Source organism: Chlamydotis macqueenii, chromosome 19 (genome assembly GCF_036417535.1).
Source record: "Chlamydotis macqueenii isolate bChlMac1 chromosome 19, bChlMac1.mat, whole genome shotgun sequence".
NCBI classification, from domain to species: domain Eukaryota; kingdom Metazoa; phylum Chordata; class Aves; order Otidiformes; family Otididae; genus Chlamydotis; species Chlamydotis macqueenii.
This window is the reverse complement of record NC_141574.1, coordinates 8818641-8837393: the sequence shown is the minus strand read 5'-3', so window position 1 is coordinate 8837393 and position 18753 is coordinate 8818641. Positions and strand designations below refer to the sequence as shown.

The window sequence follows — 18753 nt, the reverse complement described above, 5'->3', positions numbered from 1 at the left end:
GCTAAGTGTGCAGTGTCCAGCAGGGATGCCACTGCTTTTGGGGGCACACAGAAGCCTACGTGTAACCATTGCCCTCATACCCTGTGCTGGGTTTGGCCTTCGAGAGCTGCTTGGCGTTTCCCCGGAATATCCACAGAGAGTGCTGGCGTTTTGCAGGGGCAAATCCCCTTTGCGCATCTCTCCACCTCCCCAGCTCTGGCTCGCAGCTTCACTGAAGTAGGAGCACCCTTTTAACTTTTAGCTTGCAAGGTTTTACCCAGAAAGGAGGTGTTTTGGTTTTTTTTTTTTTTACTTTGCTGATATGTTTAGATTGAAGTTGCTGTAAAAGTCCTGTGCAAACAGCAGCTTGTATCCCCATCACAAGCGACACCCTCCTGGCAACAAAAATTAATAATTGTATAAGCAGTTGAACCATGCAGAGCAAGGTTGGCATCAGCGTCCCCGCCGCCATCTCGGAGAAATAGTTTGGATTGGTCCCAGATGCCCAGCTCATTAAATGGGTTTATCTGGGACAAGATGTCCTCCCAGGAGCCGGGCTCAGCTGCTGTGATGCTGATGTGGGTGTGCAAGAGAGGGATCGGTCTGAGGAGGACTGGCTGCTGTCTTGCTGGGCGTTTGGCTCCTTAAATTATTAATTAGCAGCACTAGTAGAGCCTGGTTTGTGGTGGGGTTGTTGGGGTGCAGGGCCCTGTCTGCAGGCACTGCCAGTGTCCGGGGCTCCATGCACTGAGTGGCCCCTGCTCTGTCCTCGCCCTGCAAACCTGCAGGTACTGCTTGGGTCAGTGGTTGTTACAGCCTAGCTGCAGTCCTCGGAGTAACTAGCATGCCCCAAAATTAGCCTAATTAGAGTCTCAGCTGCAGAGATGTTTAATTTGATGGGAACCCATCCAGCCTCAGGTGATGTGGGTGCTGCTGTGGGTGCAGGATCAGGCGAACCCCTCGACTGTAGTGAGTGGGATGCAATTCCCCTTCCTGCAATGCAGCTGGAGCCCAATGAGGGAAACATCTCCCCAACCTCTCTGGCAAATGGGGCTTTATCTTAGGCTACAGCAGCTGTTTGGGGCCCCGTGTGGGGTCAATAAAATAAAGGGCTGGCACATGCTGGGATGTGCTGTGGGCCAGGCAGCAATGGTTAGGGGTTAAAATTCTCCTGAAAAATTACATAGGGAAAGCTCCTTCTGCTTTTTGCACTGCCCCATACCTCCTAGCTGCTGTGTCCCCAGCACATCCTGGCTCAGCCCCGTGGCTGTCCCCAGCACGTCCCAGCTCAGGCCCATACTGTCCCCACAGGTGATCAAGCAGCTGATGAGAAAGGAGTGCACCCTGGAGTTCTCCCGCGACCGTAAGTCCATGTCGGTGTACTGCACGCCCACCGGCCACGGCCACAACTCCGCCGGCAGCAAAATGTTCGTCAAGGTAAGGGAGAAGGTCCTGAGCACCCTGCAGGATCCTCCTTCCCCAGGCACGCCCCAGCAGGATTTGACCCTTATTGCAGCAGGCAGTGATGCTTTGCAGCTGGTCTCCTCCCTTAGCTGTCTAGGGGTCCACGAGCCAGCAGGTAGGCTGGTGTGGTCGGGGAGGAGGTGAGTCTTTGCAGAATTGTTAGGATAAAAAGGAAGTAAAATTATTTAGAGGGAGGAAAAAAAGGGTGCTGAGTGTGCTGATGCTGGGGCCAGGGGAGAGCTGCCCCTGTGCAAAACTTGGGCACTTGCCTTTGTTAAAGGCTTGGACCCTCTGGACACCGGTAATGCCTGAAGGGTGATGTCCAGCTTTCCACTGTAACCAGAAATAAAATAGTGTTTTAAAGGGCATTTTCTTCCCAAGAGAAGAGATGTGACAGGAATTTCCCCTGCTGACTCCAAGAAGATTTGTATATTGTTGTTCCCACTGGGAGATCTGGGTGGGAGGACTCTGTGCTCCAGGTTGGGTTGGGACCGTATGAAGCTGCCACATCTGCAGTCCTGGGAGAGCTTTTTTAAGAGGAACAATAGAGGGTTTGCAAGTTGTATATTAAAAAGCAATGTTGGGGGTCCTTTGTAAGGTCAGAAGGGATGGGGTGAGATGCTATGATGCTAAAGGACATGCTTTCCTGAATCCCAAAGGCATCACAAGCATCTGCTGAGCATCCCAGTGGCAGTGTGTGTTTTCAGCAGAATCTTACAGCGCTAATCCCCTACAAATCTGAGAGGAGATCTGTGGGGCGGGAGTATCCCGGGCAAACGCGTAGGTTTTGCAGGAGTCGGACGGATGCCCCGCAGAGCAGCTCCTGCTCTCTGGTGAACTGACTTGGGTTTGTCTTTCCCAGCCACGGTCCCCGTGCACTTGGTCAGAGGCTGCCATCTAGCGTGCTGAGCCACTGTGCTGGATGTGCCTGCTGGAGTTTTCCTTCTCCTTTGCCCGAACTTGGTGCTTTCCCTGCCTTCAGCAGTTCCTTTGGTGCTAGCAAGGTTCATTCCAGCCCCTAAACCCTCTGCTGCTCCCCAGGGTGCCCCAGAAAGCATGATCGAGCGCTGCACACACGTCCGCGTGGGCACTGCCAGACTCCCGCTGACAGCACCAGTGCGGGAGAAGATCCTGGGCAAGATCCGGGACTGGGGCATGGGCATCGACACGCTGCGCTGCCTGGCCCTGGCCACCCACGACACGCCCGTCCGCAGGGAAACCATGCAGCTACACGACTCCGCTGCCTTCATCCACTATGAGGTATGGCATCTAGGAGCTTTTTTCCTTATTCCCAAAGTTTTCTGGTTTCTCTACGGGCAGCGTGCAGTGCAATGGCTCAGGTCCTCCTCTGCATTCCCAGTGCGGAGCTGCCTGCAGCAGGGTCGGTCCTGAGGCCAACAGCCCTGTCCCACCGGCATCCATCCCCATGGGGTGACTGCTGAGAGGGGCCTGAGGACCACTGGGAGGGACAAGGAGGAGGGGAGCGAAGTGAAAAGCTGTGAGGAGCAGAAGAGGGGACAGGAGCATCCCATTGCATTGGGGCTATAGGGTGCTTACATGGGGTTATTGGTAGGAAACCTCCTGAAAGTTTCTTCCCAGGGGAAATCCCTGTGCCCAGGGTGGTTTCACAGGGGGGGGGAAAGCAGCTGCATCCTCGGGGGTTAATGTGGGTCCGTGACTGTCCTCTGCCCAGAACAACCTGACCTTCGTGGGCTGCGTGGGGATGCTGGACCCTCCCCGCAAGGAGGTCACCTCCTCCATCGAGATGTGCCGCAAGGCCGGCATCCGGGTCATCATGATCACCGGGGACAACAAGGGCACGGCGGTGGCCATCTGCCGCAGGATCGGTATCTTCTCGGAGAGCGAGGACGTGGCCGGCAAAGCCTACACAGGCCGGGAGTTTGACGAGCTGCCCCCCGAGGCGCAGCGGCAGGCGTGCCGTGACGCTCGCTGCTTCGCGCGCGTGGAGCCGGCGCACAAGTCCCGCATTGTCGAGTACCTCCAGTCCTTCCACGAGATCACCGCCATGGTGAGTTCCCCAGGGATGCCCCACCGCCCCCCAACCCCCTCCTCTCTGCCCAGCCCAATCCCTTGCACCTCATTAATCACGACTTCATGCAGACAGGTGACGGCGTCAATGATGCCCCGGCACTGAAGAAAGCAGAGATTGGCATCGCCATGGGGTCAGGCACGGCTGTCGCCAAGTCGGCCGCCGAGATGGTGCTCTCTGACGACAACTTCTCCACCATCGTGTCGGCCGTCGAGGAGGGCAGGGCCATTTACAACAACATGAAGCAGTTCATCCGCTATCTCATCTCCTCCAACGTTGGCGAGGTCGTTTGGTGAGAGCCCCCCACACTGGGCACCGCACTGCGGGGAGCAGTGGTGTCAGCGGACCTGCAGTCCTGTCTGTGTCCCCTGCCCCGTGCAGTGCCCAAAATTGTAACCCCGGGTACCAAATGGAGCAGCTGTGCCTTGTCACATTCCACAGGGGCAGAGGGATTTTTCTTTCGTGGTTTTCTACTCATGCCACCCCCCAGGAGCTGTTTTGTTAATGCATTGCCTATTGAAGCCCATGCAGGCATCCAAGAAGGGTCCCTGTCCCCTGCCGGTCCCTCCCAGTACATCAGCGCTGTCCTCAGCAACGTGGGCGCAGCCTTGGGATCGCTTGGGCATCCTTTGCCCTTGCATTTCAGCAGGGGCATTTGTGCTGGGAACGGGAACCTGTGAGGCCATGGGGACGTCAGTCGTTGGCTTTCCACTGCAAAGTAAATTTTAATAGCAGCAGGAACAAATTTTACCTGCAAAATTCAGTTGTGGACTTCAGGTTCCTGACTGAGGCACTGCGGGTTCATCTGCAGAACTTCTGGTGAATATTCAGTTTGGAGTATTTGGATCCAGGGTGCCTGCTCGCTCTCCCCTTGCACAACACAGACACCTTCTGTAGCCGCCCACACAGACACCTTCTGTGGCTGCCCAGACCTCATCTAATTTGGCATCTCTTTTTTTTCCCCACAGCATCTTCCTGACGGCCATCCTGGGCTTGCCCGAGGCCCTCATCCCCGTGCAGCTGCTGTGGGTGAACCTGGTGACGGACGGGCTGCCAGCCACTGCGCTGGGCTTTAACCCCCCCGACCTGGACATCATGGACAAGCTGCCTCGCAACCCCAAGGAGCCCCTCATCAGCGGCTGGCTCTTCTTCCGCTACCTGGCCATCGGAGGTGAGGCCCCGCAGGCACCAGCGGGCAGAGGACGAGGATGGGCATGAGGTACCATGGGGTTGGGGGCCCCTTGCTGGCTGCTGAGGGTAAGGGTGTTTCTCTTGGCTACAGTGTACGTGGGCCTGGCCACGGTGGGTGCAGCGACCTGGTGGTTCTTGTATGACGCCGAGGGACCGCAAGTCTCCTTCCATCAGCTGGTGAGTCGGGTGGGGAACGGGCCAACGTGTTGAGCAGATGGGTGAGGGCATGGATTCAGGTGTTAGGGTCTTTCCTCTACCTTTCTTCTGTGGTTGTTGTAGTGTTCCCAGATTCCTGGTGGAGAAGACAATAATTTAAAGTAAAAGCAAATTCTCTCCCTCAGGCCCATGTTTCCAGCCTTGCTTCTGCCAGCGACCAGCATGGTGGGAAAAACTTTATTCAAAGAAGCCGAAAGTAGCTGCTGTACCTGATCCCACATTGAAAGGGATCGATTTTTACATTACTGTAGGTTTGAACACAGTGATGGGAAAGCGGGTGCCATTGCACCTCAGTGCCACATGCAATGGAAGATGTATTTTTGATGGAGATGTGTGTGCTCAAACTGCACATGAAAATCTCTAAGCCGCTATCCAGCCATAACCCCAAAGCCCCAGCCCCAGCTGTCACTTTAGACAGTTTTTACTGGTTGCTCTGAACGGTGGGATATTTAACACGACTCCTAATAATCAGGGTTCACCGTGTGCCCCCCAACCAGTCGACCTCTTCCTCCTCTTTCCTGCCTTTCCTACACTGCTGCTCTGCCGTGCATTTACCAGCAGTTTCCTGTGCCGACAGAGGAACTTCATGAGGTGCACCGAGGACAACCCCATCTTTGAAGGAGTCGACTGTGAGATCTTCGAGTCCCGATACCCAACCACAATGGCTCTGTCCGTGCTGGTGACAATCGAAATGTGCAATGCTCTGAACAGGTAGGCTGGCTGCAGGACCGCTCTGTATGCTGTACACGCGACTGGTTTCATGTAGGGTCTCTTTGAGCATCTGTTGGTAGGCTGAGGGCTTTGCTTTGGCTCCGCAGAGCCATTTGGAGCATCCTCACAGGGGACCACTGGGCTCACCCTAAACAAACTCCTCCGATTCAGTGTGCTGTTGTTGATAGTGGTGGAGGAAGGACTGGATCTGCAAGCCTTAGCAGTTTGGCCCTGTTAACGACCAGTTCTAATCCGTGCATGACTGGGTTGCATTGAGATGAGTGTCCAGATCCAAATCACGACAAGAACTGAAGCTAGATCCTCTGGAAGAGAAGGGCTATAGCATACAGCCCTGCACCTTGGAGAACAGTGGGAACCCTCAGCTTGGGCAGGCATGGGGAGCAGGATGTTATTTGGGCTAACCTTGTCCCCTCACTTTCACAGTGTCTCTGAGAACCAGTCGCTGCTGCGGATGCCACCATGGCTCAACATCTGGCTGCTGGGGGCCATTGTCATGTCCATGGCTCTGCACTTCCTCATCCTCTACGTCAAGCCCATGCCTGTGAGTGCCCTCTGCTACCTCTGCACACAGCCCAGGGGGCTCCTTCTGTGGGCAAGGACATCCCTGGATTGGTCTTTGGGTCTGGAAGCTTCTGGGATGGCTGTCTCCAGCACGTGCCCTCAGGACTAGGTCCTGTGACTCAAACCAATGTGGGGATTAGGAGACACCCTGCCCCAATGAGCCTTTACTGAAGTCGGCAGCTCTCCTTATAGGCAACGCAAATGGGTATGAGTATCTCAGATCCTTTTGGAGACATCCCTTCTCTTTGCAGCTAGTGATGCCTCACTTGATGCCTAAGGGTGCTTAGGATGGAGTGGGTCACTGTGCCCAGAAGGTGACATTGTCCTTTGTCCCCTGCTAAGTGCCTGTGAGCACATAGCTTGTGCCTCGCTTTCCTCATCTGCAGGAGAGATGAAGGACATAGTTTTTGACTGATCTTGGCCAAGAGCTACCATGGGATCACAACAGACCTTGAAGAAATCTCGCTCTTTGGATTGTCTGGATCTTCCCTTCTTGTACCTGGGGTGACCCTTTCTCAACCTGACCTTTGAAACAAACAACAAAATCCCCCCTCCTTCCCTACTGACATGTCCAATCCTTTCTGCCTTGCAGCTCATCTTCCAGGTAACGCCCCTGAGCTGGCCGCAGTGGGTGGTTGTAATGAAAATCTCCCTGCCCGTTATCCTGCTGGACGAAGGACTCAAGTACCTTTCCCGCAACCACCTGGATGGTGAGCATAGTCTGCACCACGCTGGGCTGTTTGCTCCCTGGTGCTTTGCTTGGGCTTCGTGGTGGCTTCACGGGCACCTCGCTCACCTGCTGTGCTCGCGCAGTGTCCGCACCTGCATGTTCATCCACCTTGGCTGTGAAAAAGGGACTTTTTTCTCCTACCCCCTTCCTCCCCAGGTGCTACGCCAGGCAGAGTAGTTGATAGTTAACTCTGCTTGGAATACTCCCTTAGGAGCTGGAGCGCTGGATAAATCTGCCACGTGTGTTTATCCAGCTCCTCTCGAAGCTTTAGGAACTGGATCCCTTCTCTTCTAAAGCAAAACAAATCAAACCCTAGTTTCTAACAGGAATCCTTCATTTTTTCCTTTGATTTTTCCACCCTTCTATGGCCATCCTTTTCTTGTATTTGCTACCTCTGTTTTAAGATCAAATGAGGGCTGAATGTGTTATAAACTGGTTTTAATGGGGTTGCCCTTGGCCGACACCTCTCAGGATCTGTCGCACACGTGGAAGAGAAGCGGCTCCTGTGATGCCGGGGCAGCGGTTCCCGTGTGCTTCTGGATTGTAAATCACAGCACGTGTTTAGGCAGCCCTCCAAAGAGACGATACCATCTTTTCTTTTGTTTCTAGCTAACGATGTTGCTGTGGGTGATATCTCAGCCCTGAGGTAAACCTGCAGGTTTTCCCAGCAGTGGCTGCGGGGTCGTGGCTGCCGAGTGGTGCTGTGCCTGCCGTGGGGCTGGCCCCTCTCCAGAAAAACAGATTTGATTCATTTTTTAGAGTGTGTTTGCCCCAACAGTGCTAGCAGGGAGAAAGGAGGGCTGGAGAGACACCGTCCTTGCCCGGGGTGGGGGCAGATGAGTAACCTGAGCGTGGGGACTGGATGTCCTTCCACAGCATCACCTTGCTCAAACCTTCTTCCTCTCCTTAAACAACCAGCATCCTAGTGAACCCCATCCTGTTGCCTTCACCCTTAATAACGATCCCAAAAAATATGCAAAGCCACTCTTGCGTTTCAGGGCTGAAGGCCGGTCCGGCCAGCCCTGGCAGGGAGCGGTGTGGGGCATTGTAACAGCCCTATTTGGTTTCTCATGGAGCAGAACCATGCAAAGAACTGGAAATACAGGATGGGAAATTATTGCAAGCAGGAAACGGTCACAAACTGATGGCGCTCGCCATCACTGAGTCCGGGTGCACTGGGGGTGCTCACACTTCCTTTCCTTTCCTCGGTGGGCTGATGCATAACCGCAGCAATTGCTCAGCAAAGCCTCTGCTGAGAAACAGAGGTGCAGGGGCTCCTATTTTTAGAGACCTGATCAAAATAGTTTCTAGCTTGTTTTTATTTAATTGTTCCATCTCAGCAGATTGATAGGTGCTTTGCATCACCCAGACCTGTTTTATCATATGGTTACAAACCTGTAGTAACAATTTGATGGCGCAGCATTGGGCTGGGGCGTAGGAGAGCTGGTTTCATTCCTGGCTGTTGCATCCCATGCATGCCTTCGGTCTGCATTTCACCATCTGCGATCTGGGCATGAGTCTGTCTATCTCCCACACTTTACATTTCTCTATAAAAACTCAGCGCTGTTGGAGGAAGGGCTTTTCTTTGGCCCTGCCAGTGCAGCTCTGAGCACAGCAGGGTTTTTGGAAGGCATACGACCCTTTTGAGTCCCATCATGCCAGCTCAGTATTTCCTATTCCCATGCCATGCTCCTGGCGTGCCGGGTCCCCTGAGCTGCCCTCATCCCAATGAGGAGAGTCGCGAGTCGCTCTGTCTCATCCAGCAAGGGTTTCCCATGCAGCTATTCAATCATGGCTACGGGGCAAAATCATGCTTAAGTCATCACATTTGAAAGAAATAATTGAAATCCTGCATCTTCCTGATTCCTCTGGGCTTTGAAAAGCAAACAAAAAAAACACAAAAAGCCACTTTTAAATGTGGTATTGTGATTTTCTCACCAGGCATTCTCAGGACGATAAGACACACATGGAACGGGGAGCACCAGTTGAAAACCTGCAGGACTCCAGAGCAAGGGTTGGCTTTCTTATGTGTCTCATCCCTTAATGTCATATTCCCATATTTCTGCCAGAGTCTTGGTCGTGTGTGGTGGAGACCTGTTCAGACTTTATGTGGGTGAACCGATAACGCAGTCCAGGGGCCCTGTACCCAGACAGGGTCTCCTTTCCCACACTGGCGTCTGTGTTTTGCTTCAAAATAAGGCCTAAAAAGTCCACGAAGCAACCATTTGATGGTAGTTTTGGCCAGGGGGCCAGACCACTGCTTGGCCTCTGCAAAACAGTGCTTGGGAATGGGCCAGCGTGGGACCTTCTGAGGCCAAAATCTGAGGGATGGCCAAGGGTGTTCAGCTGAGGGATGCAAATGTCTAGCTGTGAGTTCTGCTGATTCAGGTTTTGCATGGAAAATTTTCCCCTTTGATTAGATTTAGATAAGTTGTGTTTCCATTACGCTGGATTTTCATTGTCCTTGAAGTGTCAGAAAGCTGAGACTCTTCAGTTTTCACCATGGTCTGTGTTTTGCATTCCTCTCCCCATCACCTGGTCACATCTTCTGTGCTTTGCATGTATTGCTGCCTTCCTCCATCTCTGGCTCCTCCGAGGTTTCTGCTGTCTCCGTTTTGGGAGGTGATGTGAGCGTGAGGCAGCAAGCGGAATTGCGTGGCTGAGCTAGGTGGGCTTGGTGCGACCTGCAGATATTCTGGTCAGGAACGTGGAGATGCTCTCCGAGGGCCTCTCGGATGTCTCTCACACAGATACACACTGGCAGGCTCACAAGGCTGACCCCACCTCTTGCCCCAGTATTTTTAGTATTTGCTGTCCTCTGTGCATTGAACTACGGGGCTTTCTGAGCCCCATAGCTTGCAGGATGAAGGTTTCCAGGCATCTGTGCCAAGACCTTGCAGAAGTCTCTCTTCTGAGTGGTTCTCCAAAGACACCAAATCCAGACAGGACACAGAGAACCCTGATGCTTGTGCTCCTCCATGCGCTGTCAGCCCACTGCTGCGGCCACCCCGCTGCCCTCCTGCCTTCCTGCTCCATCCATGGTCCTCCTCATCTTCACCACCTTGAAGCAAACCCGTCGCAGACATCAAGGTTGCCACCGTGGTGTTTTCCCTTGTTTTCAGTGTGTTCAGCAGCAGGCCCTGCCTGGGAGCTTGGGCTTCACCATTTCTCACCTGTGCCGTGGTAAAAGCAGAGGCACGTCAAGACGCGGGTGCTTTCTGTGACCCAGCTGCGCAAGTTTTGATGCAGAAGAATTGTCTCGGTGTGTTTTGTGGCAGAGTAGCATTTTTGCAGCTGTTTGTCCTTACGCCTGGTGAGGACGGCTGTCCCTGGGAGACTTTGCAGGAGCTGCAAGGCAGTGGCCATACCTGTCCCCATCGGGTACCAGTTCCCTCCCCAGCGGGCAGCACGGTGTAGCTGAGATTGCACCTTTGGGTGAGCATCTCCACCGCCGAGGGAGATTTGGCCTCTTATCTGCAAAGTCAGCGTCACCTTCATGCTTTAACATCCTCCCAGCGGAGCACAGCTGGCAGAGGTGGCTGTGCTGTGACAAGTGCATCGCGCTCCCTGCCCAGGCCAGTCGGGGCTCCGCATCCCTCCAAGATAGCCGGGACCAAAATCTGTGTCCCATCACAAAAAAACCTGCAGCACGTGGCAAAAAGTTGCTGTGCACCCTCACCTCTTCCGCGCACCTGCACCTTCAGAAGAGGGCAGCCCCCCAGAAGCTCCCCGGGAGCACTGGGCCTGCAGCAGCCGCCCGCTTTTCCTGCGGAGGAGGCAGGCGTCCCTCTCCCCGGCGCAGCGGAGAGCCGGGAGCCAGCGCCCGTGGCTGCCCTTGTAGGGTAATCTCTGCGCGGAGCTACCTTGGCTGGGCGCTGGCGCCGGGGGAAGAATGCGTCCCCATGGGCCAAGTCATTCGCTTGAGCTGTGGGATGCTCTGAAGGAGAGTGGCGCTGCACCTTTCAGCGCTGGAATCTCTCCAGCTGGGATTTCACAGCTTTGCTGCTTTGCTTGTTTTTTTTTTTTCCTTCCTCCCTCCCTCTCTCTCCCTTTTCTTTTTTTTTTTTTTTTTTAATGTGTATGCATGTGCCATGCTTTAGAAAGGGGAGGTCTTGGTGCTGCTGCCCTGGTGTTGCAAAGGGATGGGAGGAGGATTTCCCTTTTGGTTTTCTCCTGGGGTCTCGGCTGATGCTCGAGGTGCCCTGGTGCACTTTTAACAGATGCGCAGTTTTCAGAGCTACAAGGGCCACAGAGTTTCCCTCGGTGGAGGGAGTGATCTGGGCTGGCGGCTGCATCCCGCCAGCATCACCTTTTACAGGAACCAGTTGAGAGGAGAGAAACCTCCCGAAAAGCTTCTACTGTCCTGGTTGGGAGCAGGTCTTGTAGGAGATGAGCTCGTATGGTTCGGTTGCAATTTTTCAAGAGTTGAAGGGCTGTGACAGTCCTGAGGAACTTGGTGGGAAGCAGGATTTCGATGGGATTGGGTGGATCACGACCGCCCCATCATTCCAGCAAACAGATCCCTGTGTCCCCCCTGCTCCTGTCACCAGTGAGTGGAGAGCCGGACACCAGTGTGTAGGGACCCGCATCCTGTTAAAGCGGAGGGGATCTGGACCCTCGGAAACAGGCGACTTGCTCTGTGCTGGGGTCGTTACTTAGAGGCCTGAGAGTAACACTTCGAAGAGCATCCACCGTGGTTAAACGCTTGCTGCCGGTGCTGCAGCCGCGTCCCCTTCCTGTCCCTGCCCGCCCAGGAAATGCTGTGGCTGGCAAGTAACTGCCAGTATGTCAGCCAGTGGGGACTGCTTAGCTGCCAGAGCCACTGAAGAGACACCCCTGCAGTGCAGAGGAGAGTAATTTTGATCATTGCAGTGAGATTTAATACAGCACAGTCACCGGCATCCCTGCTTCACTCTGAAGCCTGTGGTGTGGAGATCGTCCAGAGGGATGCTGCCCTTGCAGCCATCAATTTTATCTCAGGACATGAGGGCTGGGCTCTCCAGCCAGCGCTGGAAGAAATTTTGGCAGAAGTTGCAAAGAAGTTTTCTCTCTCTCTCTCTCCTGTTATTTATTAATTCCCCTGGAAGCTTTATGGCACCAGGGTTGGCAGCAGGCGCGGAGCCTCGCAGCTAACCCCAGGCAGGACCCCTGTTTATCAGGAGCACAGTAACAGTGGTCCTCTGCGTGATGTGTTTGGTGATGTGTACCACGATAAAAGATAGAGAAATATGATCGAAAGATTCATGAGAAGTGATTTTTCTAACTCTACTCAGAAAGTGCTGCCTTGTGGGTTGTTTTCTTTAGAAGAAAAACTGTTCTGAGCAGACAGAGCTGGCAGCAGGGTCTCTCCAGCCCCAGACTGAAGAGTAGGTGCTGCCTCGAGGGGCCTGGGGACGCTGCTGTTGACTTCTTGAAAATTTGGGATATAGTTGGCGTGAGTCCAGCTCTGGCAGGGATTTCAAGGCTGCTCACACTGAGTTCAAGCTGAACACTGCAGCTTTTCTTCAGGCCACGTGTTGCCTGTTACCTTCCACATCCAACTCCGTCCATCAGTAGGGTGGGGAGAAGGGAGAAGGGCAGCCCTGGGGCTGGGACAGCGACGGCAACGCGTGTGTCGTAGTTCAGCCCTGATCAGGACCAGACTACGCAGTCTCTCTCTCACTCCCTGCACCTTCCGAGAGAACAGGGAGAGAAAATATAAGGGAAAAACAGCTCGAGGTTTGAGATAAGGACAGGGAGAAATCCTTAAAGTTACCATCACGGGCAAAACAGACTCGACTTGGGGAAAACTATTCATTTATTACTACAAACAGCAGGATAATGAGACAGAGAACAAGATAACCTCCTCCACCCCTCCCTCTTCCCAAGCTTAACATTATCTCTACTACCTTCCCCTCCCGAGCGGCACAGGGGGAATGGGGGTTGCGGTCAGTTCATCACACGTTGTTTCACGCTGCTGCTTCATGGTCGGGGGAAGAACTCCTCACATTCCTCCCCTGCTCCGTTGTGGGGTCCCACCCCTACGCCACAGTCCTTCGTGGAACTGCTCCAGCGTGGGTCATCTCTTCCACAGAGTACAGTCTCTTCAGAACAGCTGTCCCAGCGGGCCCTTCATGGACCACAGCCACCTTCAGGCATCCACCTCCCCTGGTGTGGGGTCCTCCACGGGCTCCAGGTGGATCTCTGCTCCTCCGTGGACCTCCATGGGCTGCAGGGGGACAACCCGCTCCACCATGGTCGTCACCACAGGCTGCAGGGGAATCTTGGCCAGGAGCCGCGTTACTCCTCCCCCTTCTTCTGAACTGACCTTGGCGTCTGCAGCCGTTCCTCACAACAGGCTGGTAGATGTCTCTCAGGATCTTTTTTACATCTTATTCACTTCTCGCAGCCGGGCCGGACCAAGTCGGGCCCAGTCAGCCGCTTGGCGAGAGGCCAGAGGGTGAGGCCTGCAAGGCCCATGAGGCCTGCACCTCCCCCTCTGCGCCTCTGCCCCTGCTCAGCTTCTTCACATCTTCTCAAGGTTGGTCCTTGCTGGTTGTTCTGGAGGTGTCTAGAATCATAGGATGGTTTGTGTTGCGAGGGACCTTTAAAGTCCATCCAGTCCAACCCCCCTGCAAGGAGCAGGGACATCTCCAACCAGATTTGGTTGCTCAGAGCCCCGTCCAACCTGGCCTGGAACATTTCCAGGGATGTATATGGATGTACGTGCATACATAGCATGTGTCAGTGGTGTCAGCTCACGGAGCAGTATCCGTCCATCTGGCTGTGGCAGGGATGGGGCTTGGTGGTGGGATGCAGTGAGCTTCCTCCCCCCTGCGCCACTGCCTTTTCCTGGGGGCTCCCTGGTGCTCTCATTAGGAGTGATAACGAGGGATCCCTGCCTGCTCACCTTCCCGCTGTTCCTGTCTGCATGGCTCCGACTCATCCCTTCTCCTACCTTCTGCAGGCTGAGCAGGCCAAGCCCTTCCTTGCCCAGGGACCGGCATCCTCCTCCTCGTGCAGCCTGCGCCATCGCGGCTGCAGTCAGACCAACTCTGTGCAGACTGGGTCCCAGGTCCCTTCTCACATCAAACTGGAAGCAACCTCTCTTGATATAAAAAATCAGGGAGTTGGTTTGCTTTTGAACCCTCACCAATACTTTTTCTTCTCTTTTTTTTTCCTTAATTTCAGGAGAACAGGACAAGAAATGAATGACGCGAAGGAAATGCTCCTCACTAAAGGATCCCTAACTTGTAACTCGGACTGAAGTCTTGCATGCATGACCATCGCTAGAAGCCAGCAGGACATGCATGTGTCCGACTATCAGACAAATGCGGGTGAATCGTCGAAAAGAAAAATACTGATTTTGTTTCGTTTCGTAGCTTCCTTTTTCCTGTACATAAGAGTGCAATTACTGGACAGCTGGCGTAGGGTTTGGGGACGGAGCTGTGTGGACCTGTCGTCGTAATGCGGTTCCTTGGGGATTTATTCTTGCAAAATTTGAAACTCTCTTTCCAGTTTTCTCCCTGATGGGGTGAGCTCAGGCAAGGCGTCCTTCACGGGAGATGGAGCTGAGGTTTTAGGCGATGTGCTGAGCACGGGCGGGAGGCTGCACCCCTGGCCGAGCGGGATGCGCAAGGGCAGCTCGCGGGGCCAGGAAGGGCTTGGCGGTGGGCAAGGGCAGGGGAGGGAGGCGAGGGGGCCGTGGCCTGGGGTCCTGACCCCTCAATGGTGTCCGTGTTGTCAGCGGGTGCATCGTTGCGGGCTGCAGCAGCTTCAGAGTGTGACCGGCAGTGGCGTGGATCTCGTGGACGTGTTTTTACACACCGAGGTCAGGTGCATGTGGTGGACGGTGATGTTCTCCGTGTTTATCACACTGTCCTGTTTGATCCCTGTGTTGTGCACAGCCCTGCACTTTCTCAGGCTCATCCAACACCAAAGCGTGACGCAGTCTTGTCTGTTCTCCTCCGTCCGACGTCTTGTTAGATCCTCTCTGCCCTATTTAAGCCATAGCCGTCTTCCTCGTAGGGGAAGCAAAGCAAAGCGTAAAGCAAAGCGTGGGGATGACCAACTTTGCATCCCTCATGTCTACTGCTCCCTCCTGGTCAGGCTTGCTGTATTTGGTTGATTTTTAACTAATTCCCTAGCAGGAGTAGAGCTTAAGTCCTTAGGAGGATGGCCACGAGTCCGTGTCCTCTGCCTTGGAGGACGTTGCTGTCTTGCACAGGGTATCCCCAGCACCGGTGATCCGCCTTCGAGACGGGAACAAGCGTGCTTGTACATAATGTAGTCCTCCTCCGCAAGCGGTGTTTGTCGTGGCATCCTTTTTTATAAGGCACCAACTTGATTTTATCCTCTTGGGACTTTTCTGCCGCAGGGGTGACACAGGTTGCAGCGAGTGTTTGTGGATCAGGAGTGGATTTTGGGATCCAGTAAACTGATCTGTCTCCATTGAGCTGCGTTAGCTGGGAAGCTGATAGCAGGTGATTTCTTCTCCAGCTCTCCAAATCCTCCCTGCTGTTTTCCTCACGTTCCCCTGTGATCCGTCGATGGTATTTAGTTAGCCAGACCCTATGTCTTTCCTTTCTCTTAAATTCCAGCAGCAGCACCAGAGCCAGGGGTTTGGATAGCATTTTGCTCCTTTGCTGTTGGGTTTTTTTCTATTACTTTTTGCCTCTTAAAAGCTTCCAGCACTTTTTCTGTTTCTCTCTCACCTGGGCAAGAGCTACTCTTCCTCTGTACAGTAGGTGCCAAGTATCATCCTGCCTTTCTTTTCTCCACCACCAGCATTGAAGATGCGCAGAGCCCCCAGACCAATGGGAATGTACAGAATTGTTATACTACTGAGCTGATTTAATTGTACAGAAAACCTTGCATGAAATGTTGTTACTGTATTTAATATATAATGTATTCAAGGAATTTTAATATGGAGCTCTTTAAAAAGATCTTTATAGATAACTCTGTGGTTAGAAGATTGTTGCTGTTTTTTTAAAAAGATTACTATACTTTGTCTTGAAGTTTTATTTTTCAAACGTGCTATGTCTAATTGATTTAATTGGTGATCCCATGGGGAAACCAATTCCTCTTTAAAGATTTTCACCGTGGATGAGACTCACCCTGGCGCAGAGGACCAGGACGTGACCCAGGTACTGCTTAAGCCTTCAAAATAGGGCTTCAGTAAGACTCACGCCGTAGACGTGTGCCTTGCCCTTCACCAAAAGGTGGATTTAACCTTGTTTTAGCACAGATCATCTCCAGCTCTCTGCGCAGGGAAAGAACCAGCAGGAATTTAACCCAGTAGCAGCTCAGTGTCTTCAGAGGAAATGGATTCTGTGTTTCCCTGAGGCTGAGAACCAGTTTGGGAGAGGCTGGACCAGATTCAGAGCATCCCAGCCCCGTTCGTAGGGTCCAGCCAGGCTTTCAGCTGCCTGATGGCATCTTCTTGAGACGGGGTGCCCTCGGTCCATCGTACCTGCGAGCACCTGCTTGGTCCATCCACTCTTTATTGCACCACTCAAGTTAAACTGGTTTCCTGGGCGTAAGGTCTGGTGTAGGATTATTGATTTTACCCTTAAGGTCTGGTGTGTTATTAATTTTACCCAGCTACGTAAGTGTGTGGAAGAGTTTCGTGTGTGAAGGTCCCGCTAACGGGTACTGAATAATGGATAGGAGTCTCTAATATAGGGAGACCTAAAAGGAAAAAAGAAATAAATAAGAGCTCTGTTTCAGAGCAGAGATGAAATAATGAAATTTTAACTCGCTATTAAATTCCTGCTGGTCAGTCTGGGTTATTCTTACGTGACAGCAGAGAGCTGGGGGTGGTGGTACCAGGCGTCCTTCTGAACCCGCTGACAGGAAGGCTGTTTGAAGAGACGCCGCGTTTGTTATTTTAGTGATGACAGAGACGCCGAGTTTCTGTTACTTTATCAGAACATGATAATGGAGATGCCGCACCGCTGCAAGCCCGGGCAGCATCGGCCTGTTTGTGCAGTCGTTGGGTTCCTGTTGAGGGTTACCAAAACCCAAGCCATCACGGGCAAAAGAGCTGTGTCCCAGCCAAAGGCATGTTCTTTCCAGCAGCAGCGAATTGTATTTGCCTTTATGTTGTAAGCTTCCAGATTTACCTAGAAAACAGCGCAGGAACCCTGCACTGAGGCTGCAGGGAGCAGGCGTCCCCTTGTTGGAGGGACAACTTTGACACATCCCCATTTCCCCTTCTGAGCGGTTGACCATGTCTCTCTCTTTCCCCCTGTCCTTTAATTACTTTAATACAAGTTTCACTCCAGGCTTTTTGATTACAGCAGTTTATATTTTAATGAAGTAGAAGAATATCCATAGATCTAATTATTTTTCCTTTATGCTTCGGTGAAGGGTTAGGATAAGTGGCGGCGTAGTTATTTATTGTGTGTATGTCACCAGCAGCGCGCTGGGTGCTTCTGCCAGCTGGAGCACGTTGTTGTGCCAACTTGGTGATCCCAGAGCCGAGACCGTTACTTTGGGATCGGGTCTTGTGTCTGACTGAGGCATCCGACTGCGTGCAATACAAGGGAGATGGACGCTGGGCGGCTGTTTTGCCCAAGAGCTTGTTAAAAAAGGCAGGTTAGGTGCAGGAGCTCAGGCTCGGGGATCCTTGCTTTTTTGACAACGGATTTTAGGAATTATTTCCTTTTTAGTCATATTTTGATGGTGCTGCCTGGCATATTCAAAGTTTTTAAATAAAACATAGGTCTTTCCAGCAAGCCCTTGAGCATCCATGGGCTGCTGTGGCAGATCCTCCCCCACGCAGGGAGGCAGCGATACAAGACGCACGGTGGAGGACACGTGGGGATGGCAGCGCGGGGTTGTCCGCGAGCACTTTATACTCCTTTCTCAGGGGCAAGGCACCGTGCTGGGTTACAGCCAAGGCGGGAGGTGAGGATCCCACGTCCCTGGAGCGAGCACCCGAGGGTGGCAGCTGTGACGAGTCTCATGTGCTGTTTTGGGCTGTCGGGTCATTGTGGCCGGTCGCTGGATGAGCTCTTCCCCCTGCAGTGCGTGATCCCGTCGGGAGGCACGTTAGCAGAGGAAAAAGAGAGATGCTCTTCGAAGCAAAGACATGCTGCGTCCTGTGTTTGATTTCTGTACCGTACGGCTCAGGGTCTGGATGAAGTTTTTGGTTGGTGTGTTTGAGGCTGTGGTGTTGTGAAGACGTTGTGCGTGTGTTTGCGATGCTCCGCTCAGCAAAGGCTGGATGGTACCGCCAGGCGCCGGGGAAGCCAGGAGGAGACAGGCTTTGTAGGGGCTGAGGGACTCCTTTCCTGTGGCAGCATCAAATCTGGGGTCGAACCGGAGTCTCTGCTCGTGGTGTGGGTGGCAGAAGTAGCCAGAGGAGCACTAGGACAACTCGGCAGCCATTTTTGGTTCCTCTTTTTTGAACATCAGGTTGACGGTGCTGCTTCCCAGTCAGGGTTCTGCCCCACAACGCTCATCAGGTAACTGGTGCAGGGGGCACACAGGGTAAATGGTGCTCCCTGGACCTGTCCTCTTGGTGTCATTGAGCCTTTGGCACGAGCAGGGCACTAAACGAGCCTAAATCTGCCTGGAGCGGTGGGGACAGGGGTACTTGGCGCGTGGGACCAAGAGCAGGGCAACCACCGAGCTGTTGGTGGATGCCCTCAGTGGCTTCCATCTGGGAATATGTTGATTTTTTTTTTATTATTATTTTTAATATGAAATGCCTGAACAGCCAAACCTAGAAATCTTGGAGTTTGTGCTTCGTAGCGAAAAATAAATAGTTATACCTTGGTGGGGGGGTGGGAGGATCTTATGTGAGGGGTAAAACTGAAAAAAACCAGGTTTCCTATTTTATTAT

At 53.1% G+C, this 18753-nt stretch overlaps 1 protein-coding gene across 4 annotated transcripts in view; it reads left to right on the top strand.

Moving 5' to 3' along the window:
* The window catches only part of ATP2A3 (ATPase sarcoplasmic/endoplasmic reticulum Ca2+ transporting 3), a 55180-nt gene extending 39261 nt beyond the window's left edge, over window positions 1–15919 (top strand). For 2 of the 4 annotated variants that reach the window (XM_086762896.1, XM_086762899.1), the window contains 11 exons: window positions 1291–1416; window positions 2485–2703; window positions 3137–3472; window positions 3565–3785; window positions 4462–4664; window positions 4776–4861; window positions 5478–5611; window positions 6056–6173; window positions 6786–6903; window positions 8865–8937; window positions 14094–15919. In XM_086762896.1, coding sequence (XP_086619022.1) covers window positions 1291–1416; window positions 2485–2703; window positions 3137–3472; window positions 3565–3785; window positions 4462–4664; window positions 4776–4861; window positions 5478–5611; window positions 6056–6173; window positions 6786–6903; window positions 8865–8937; window positions 14094–14169 — 1710 coding nt within the window. In that variant the 3' untranslated portion in view covers window positions 14170–15919. Of the gene's footprint in view, window positions 1–1290; window positions 1417–2484; window positions 2704–3136; window positions 3473–3564; window positions 3786–4461; window positions 4665–4775; window positions 4862–5477; window positions 5612–6055; window positions 6174–6785; window positions 6904–8864; window positions 9041–14093 lie in introns of those variants that run through there. The other 2 variants (XM_086762898.1, XM_086762895.1) reach the window with 2 other exon arrangements.
* Window positions 15920–18753: the final 2834 nt, after the last annotated feature.